Here is a 7,291-nt window from a genome sequence, read left to right on the forward strand (position 1 = left end):
TATCGGACTCTGTGTTCGACAAAATTACGTGAAAAAAGAAGAAAAAAATATGAGAGTTCTCGAAATAAACCGTGGCTGGTGGCGAACGTGTTAAAGCTAATCGGCGCGCGGCTTAACACATAATAAGACGACATAATGAGACGGAAGTTGGACTCGCGTCGTCACGAATGGCGATCAGTGGCACGAGGCTTGCTACATTTCGTTTCAATGAGATGCAACGCATACAAAACAATTTGATTCTTATTCGGGACGCTTTTTTGCTGATGCAAGTGCCTCTAAAAGTGACTCATGAGTCTCCTGATCGACAATAAGTCATTTTTAGACACATTTCTATCGATAAATAAGCGACAGAAAGGGCCTTTGTCTTTCAGCAATTTTCAGAGCATGAATTTTCCTATTGCAACTATCGACCTATAGAATGGACTGCGCAACGCAAATCGAAAGTAAGTCTCAGTGTGGGACAGCACGAATTCGCGGCCAATATCTATCTTTTCGAGTCAGTGCCAATCAGATTCATCAGATAGAAGTAGTTGCGGCCACTTGCTATCCCACTTACTCTCTGGACCCTGTTTCATATACAAACAAAGTAAGGGATAGCACAGTCCATACTATAGGTCGATGATTGCAACTATATTGCGTTGTGAAGTTTATTAAAATTAAAGTATCGCGTTCTCGCCATTGATCGCACGGTGGTTCTCCAATGAAAAAGCAGACTCATTTCTATACTGAGAGAAAAAAAAGATTAATTTCACGGAAATTATAGTCATTTTCGTTAAATATGAATGTTAATATTTTTTAAATATAAATATTTAAACTTTTAACATAAAAAAAAAAAAAATATATATATATATATATATGTATTGAATATATATTCAAATACATATTAACGTATATTCGAAAGTATATTCTATGTTCAAAGCATGAATATCCGTATTTAAAGACCAAAACAGCAAGAATGTTCAAAGTTAGGTGTGTCTTCGGAAATTGATATCTTTTCGTAGCAATATGGGTGTAAAGTTATTCTCGCGAACACACTGCAGTAACACACACTAAAAATCTTCTAACTGTAACTCTTTCAGTGTGTGATTACTTTCTCTTCTCTCAGTGTAGAAATCATTTATAATTAATTAATGCAGCACCTTGCATCACGCTATATTGACATTACCGTCCTAGCACGTATCAGAATCTTCGCGGTGTCGGAAAAAATTAATGCTCGAGTTAACGAATTAATGCCCGAGTTAACGAATTAATGTTGAAGATAACGAATTAATGTATTCAAGATAACGAATTGATGTGTTCAAGATAACGAATTGATGTGTTCAAGATAACGAATTGATGTGTTCAAGATAACGAATTAATATGTTCAAGATAACGAATTCAACTTCGTTCGTGTAAACGAACGCAACGAAACAAGCAAAACAATACGAGGAAGCGTAAAGATCTTAAAATCTAAGTACATTCTCTCATTCTCTTTCTCACACATACACGCACACACACACATACCGCGACCTGTATTCTTAGGCCCGAGCCTTGCGTCAAATTGTACATTAAGCTCTAATTTCGACGAATCGACACCGTGTCGGTCGAGTCTACGCCGAGATCGCGGATATCGCTCGTCGTCGCTGATGTTATCGACAAGCCGACAAATTTTTCTTTCTGCGACACTTCGGCACCTCGTTAAGCAACGTCGAGAAAAAGCTGCGGCTTGCCGATTAGTTGGACGTTTTAATACGCTCACTTCGGCCGCTCTCTTCGCGTTTCGCTCAAACATTTTTATCCGGGCTTGTTATTTAAATAATTGATTTTCTCACGAGCGTTAATGGAATTAGTTGTTCGTCGCTCGTTACATCCGCGATATTCCAGGTCAGAGGCGTCTGGCCGCGTCGCGAAGTATGCAAATATCTGTTACATAAACGCGTCGAGATATCGATTAGCGCACGGTAAAACGTGACTACCCGTCGTTCCCGTCTTCGACTACACGACGAATCGAGCGAAATCCTCAGATTTCGTGTGAATTTGCGTCCGCATCAGTGACCCGAGTGTCGTCTTCGTCTCGTTCTAATAAAACTATCGATATCGTTTTATCGACTGCGTATGCACGCACCTCGCATTAATAATAGTTAAAAAATGGATTATCCGAACATGAAAATAGTATACTTTTTCTCTTTTTCGCTCGCTCGCCCGTTCTCTCTCTTTCTCTCTTGCTCTCGCGCTCGTCTGTTGTTACGAACATCGAAATATTATTACAATCAGGCCATTAACTTACGACTTAAAACTTAAATTGTATAAACTGGAATCTCATCACTTTTGCGATGCGATTCGTTTAATGAGATGCGCGCGCGTGTGTGTGTATACGTGTACATGTGTGTTCGTGTAATCGAATATTAGATACACGCTCTCTATTGACATTCTGTATTTACAATATATATATATACAGCAAATTAATTCTTATCGCGATCACTTCCTCGTTTAATGCCACTTAGTGTGATTATTGCATCGATCCATAGCATTTTCTCTTTTTTCCTCTCTTGCTCTCTCTTCTTCTCCCCCTTTTTTGCTGTCTATCTTTCTCTTTATCTCTCTCTCTCTTTCTCACTTTCTCTCTTACGTGCAAGTTGTAAGTATAATTATAATTTGAAAATTGGAACGGCAATCGGACTACGTTTTTACGGGGGAGAATTTTTTAAACAAGGCACAAGTATTGCCTGTTGTCGAGGTCGAAAGTTGCAGGCTACGAAGTTTATCAATCTATGTCGCTGTCGAATTTGTCGCGTGCATTTAGCGATATATATATATATATTTATTTATTTATTTATATACGTATGTATGTATATACATGTATATGTATGTATTGCTGTTATATATATGTACATGTATGTATATATACATACATACATATATTATTCGTGTCTTAAAAAGTATAATATATATAATTTATATATAACCTTTCATACTTATATCCTCTCGAATATTTAGTTACTTTTCACGTAGCACAGTGGAAAGGAGAGGCCCTCCATACAGTCACATCATACGTACAAAAGGTATAAGAGAAATGAAATTATATTAATGTCAATCAGTGAAAATTAGGGCATCTCGAAACTGTGCACGGTGAGTAATTATATCAATAACGTAACGCGCGACGGCGATAAGCAAGTTGTCCTTAAACTCGAGCGCGTCAGCAGATATCTCGCGAATAAAGTAATGCTTGTGCCTTGTGGACGTCCGATTTCTCAGTAGCAATCATTTCGCAATAAAGACACATGAAACGCGTGAGAAAACGGTTCTTCATCGTTGCACGCTCTCGTCGTAAGTTTTTTTCTCAAAATGCAAGCGCGACATGTCGCCTACGCCTCTAAAGCAGAAGCTTCCGAGACTCATCTTCCTCCGGAAGACGTTGAAAAATTGTGCCCGCCGTCACAATGGCGGTTGTCATGTCGAGAGATTTCGCAGAATTGTTGGCTGACCGCGCATTAAGTAACTCCGGTTAACTTAATCGTCAGCTTAAGCTTTTCTCAGACAACTCCGGGCTTCGGACTCGTCAGGCATGTCGTGGGATCATAGGAGCCGGCCAGATAGTAGACATCCTTATTCTCGTAGACGGTTTGATCCGGCTCCTTACCTAGCCTCTTGATATACTCATCGAGCGATAGTACCTCGCACTTGTGAGAGATTGTCTGTACGTCGTTCTCGTCCAAGTGATTTGACTCGAACAGACCACCCTGTATGAAACAATAACAATAATCACTTATGTTTATTCAAATATAAGCTTAGGAATGGGCGATGTGCATCTTTCTCTAAAAGTTTAGGGTGAATTTCGCTCAATTCTGGCTAAATTAATGGACGATAAACCCGTAGAGATTAATGTTAAATCTCTGCAAAACTATTTAACGTATAGTAAATTATTATTGTGATATTTAATCACGTTTACAGGTCAATTTGTTGAGAGAAAGGTCATATGTTCGTCTTTATAATGAGTCATATTCTGGTTGAAAATAAAAGATCTCTCGATTTGCCGTTGAGTCGTAATAATTGAAAATAAAAAATCCTATCTGACAAATCGTTCAATCATGCTATAACTTCGATTTTTCATTAACGATGGTGGCGGCTCGTAGTGTTTCATGTCGGTGACATGAAACTAAAAAAATCATTTAGCCAAGACTCAAACCCGTTTTAGCTGAGACTTAAATCCGCAGTAACAGGTTTCTTTGCTAACTGAAGCTAGATAATCCTTAGCTAATTTTTACCCGATGTTTATTTACAATTTCCCGAGTAACTAGACCTTTATTTTCATATAATACAACGCAACGAGTGAAATTCCTTTTTCGCTTTTAAACTGTATGATTCAATAGATAAAGATAGGATAGTTTTATTCTTTAAGAACAGATTCAAGAACAGATCAAAGGTCCATTTTAATTTTGAACGATTCAGCGACAGATTAATTACATAAAAATTTCAAAACTGTAATTGATTAGCAAAAGAAATTAGATTGACTTCGATTGACTTATATGCATCATTTATTTATACTCAAAGAAGGATATACGTTTGAACAAGCTAAAAATAAGACTTATTTAAGCAATTTTGTTTTTAAGAGAATAACAATTGAAGTCAAAATTTTGTAATTAATAAGTAATCAATTTTTAAATATGATTCGAATCTCATTATAATTATATTCAGATTGAGTTAAAATAATTATAAGCAGTTTTAACTCAATTAAAAAAGCAACTAAAGAGATACACTAATAAAAAAAAATAATAATAGAATAGAAATATAATAGATCGAAAATTCTAACATCTTTAAAAAAATATCAATAACATGTTCGATTCTTCTGTTGAAACGTATGTCTTCCTTTAAGTTCATACGTAAAAATAAAGAGTAAAGAGCACACATAAAGAGCAAAGATTAAGAGCTCGTTTGTCCTTACTTTCTTTTGTCGTTAAGTGTCATTTAAGCAAGAGAAATTACCGGATATTTGAGATTTTCCGGTGAGCCTTTCCTCTCCTCGGGGTGATAGTACCATTTGACTTTGACGATCATGTTAGTGTTCGAGGTCTCCCACATGGACATGATCTGTCCGATGTAAGGTCTGTCCGCGCTGCTGGTCGATAAGAAGACCGCGCTGTCGCCGATTTCTATCGTCTCGTCGCTGCGCTCTATCCCACGATGAAATTGCTTCTTGATTCTGCCCCTCGCCCCGACTCGTCTGTAAGGCCCGTCCGCCCAGTTCCACAGTTGCTTCTCGGGCAAGAAGGGCGCCATTTTACTGCGGCTTTCCACGGATTTCTCGCGCAGCTTGCCCTTGTACGTTTGCCTCTTCACTCGCCTCTGCTTCTTCCTTTTCACGTAAGAGGGTTCCCACGATTCCGAGGATTCCACGGTAGACGCCGGTTCTTCGGACTCTACGTCCGCCGACTGTTCTTCAAGCTCCGCCTTCCGGGACGACTGTTCTTCTGGTTGTTGAGGCGGTTGCAGAGGTTGCAGAGGTTGTTGAGTCTGTTGAGCCGGTTGCTTTTCGTCCTCGTGGACTGACTGTCCATCGGACTGTTCGTCTATCTCATGGACCGAAGATTGTTCTTCAGACTCCATCTCTTGGAGAGACTGTTTTTCGGAGTCTCCCTCCGACGTCGATTGCTCCGTGCTCTTTTCCTCTAAGAACGATTGTTCCGTGCTCTTTTCCGTCGAGGACGATTGTTCTGTACTTATTTCCCCCGAGGACGAACGTTCGATACTCGATTGCCCCGAGGACGATCGTTGTTCGGTACTCGATTGCTCCGAGGATAATTGTTCGGTGTTCATTTGCCCCAAGAACTGTTCCTCAGGCTCTATGTTCTGCAATTGTTCTTCTGGCTCTTCGTTTATCGGCTCTTCGACAGTTTCGTTCGATGGCTCTTCGATCTCTATACTGTGGGACGACCGTCTGACAAACGTCATCTCCGTTGGCAGAAGATTTTCGAGACTTATCACCTGGGGCAAGACAATCGCGTGTGTCTCCTTGGGTGACGTTCCCTGGCTGATGTAGTGTCCGGTATTAGCACTCATCAAGTCCTTGGCAAGTTCCTCCTCGCTCTTTTGTTCGGCCGAACTACTCTCTCCGCTGCAAACAGAAAGTCAAGATTGCGATTTGTAGTACGTGCAAACTGGGCAAGTTGCTTCTTAAAAGTAACTTGTGTTACGATTCTTAACGGCAGTCTGTCGGCGCACTGTTAATAACATTTTGCCCAATGGACATATAAAAAATCATACAAACCTGACGTAGCTGGCCTCGCTGTGGCTGCCGTGATGTTTGTGCTTATGCTTTCGGTGTTTCCTATGCCTGTGCTTGCGATGCTCCTCAGAAGACCTGTGTTTCCTATGCTTCTTCTTTCCTTCTTCCAATCTCTTGAGCTTCCTCTTTCTCTTTTTTGTGCGTTTCCTCTCGCGGTACGCGTCCAACGCCTCCTCCTCGAGCTCGTTCGATTTCTGCGCTTCTTGCGGCTTTAGAGAAGGATAATAAGACTCGGGAAAAGCCACGTCGCCAAATAACGACGGTCCGACCTGATCACTGGAAGTCGATCGTAGTTTCTCACCCGAAGACGATCTCTGACGTCGTCGTTTGCCTAACGTGAGGAGGGGATTCGGATCATATTCTGCAAATAACAAGAGCGATAATAATGATTTATCGTCGTGTATCAGAACTCCAATTGGAGTGACGACGTAAACGCGCGTTGGGAGATACGTGCCTATGACGGGATAGCCGGCAGGCAACAGTCGTATATTGCTCAGGTCGATTCTACCGCTGTCACCGTCATCGAATTCTACGCTGACATACTTGTCGTCATGGTCCGTGTTAGGTTCTATCGGCTCTACGGCGGTCCCCGGGTACAAGCACCTGTACTGTTCGCTCCAGTACGCGCATAACCTTGTGCCAGGCGTCAGTTCCTTGGTCGAGCTCGGGAATACTTCTACGATCTATGAGTAAACGCGATTCTATGTAATGTTCGTTGTGCGATGAATGCGCGGTCAAATGCGTCCTTCTGATTCTCAAGCCGAATCAGCGGTACACCATACATTGTTCCGGAAAAACAAGACTCCTTTGAAGAAATCGGTAATAAAATAATTGGTCATAATGAAAATCCCAAAATAATCTTTCGAAAAAAATACATTTTTCTCCAAATAATAATTATTATTACTATAATTAAATGTAGTAATTATCAAATATAATTATAATATATATACGGTTATTTCTTTTGGTATATACGGTATATATATATATATACGGTATATATATATATATATATATATATATATATATATA

The 7,291-nt window shown here is 40.0% G+C and overlaps 1 protein-coding gene across 6 annotated transcripts in view; it reads right to left on the minus strand.

The window, feature by feature from the left end:
• Nucleotides 1-261: 261 nt before the first annotated feature.
• Nucleotides 262-7,291, minus strand: part of LOC116845305 — an 86,835-nt gene continuing 79,805 nt past the window's right edge. For all 6 annotated transcript variants that reach the window (XM_032817823.1, XM_032817819.1, XM_032817822.1 and 3 more), the window contains 4 exons: nt 6,717-6,945; nt 6,245-6,623; nt 4,963-6,091; nt 262-3,719 (listed from right to left, as the gene is read on the minus strand). In XM_032817823.1, coding sequence (XP_032673714.1) covers nt 3,513-3,719; nt 4,963-6,091; nt 6,245-6,623; nt 6,717-6,945 — 1,944 coding nt within the window. In that variant the 3' untranslated portion in view covers nt 262-3,512. The remainder of the gene's footprint in view (nt 3,720-4,962; nt 6,092-6,244; nt 6,624-6,716; nt 6,946-7,291) is intronic.

The sequence above is a fragment of the Odontomachus brunneus genome, unplaced genomic scaffold (genome assembly GCF_010583005.1).
Source record: "Odontomachus brunneus isolate Ranch 3 - 2012 unplaced genomic scaffold, Obru_v1 Obru_scaffold_051, whole genome shotgun sequence".
Classification (NCBI taxonomy): Eukaryota; Metazoa; Arthropoda; class Insecta; order Hymenoptera; family Formicidae; genus Odontomachus; species Odontomachus brunneus.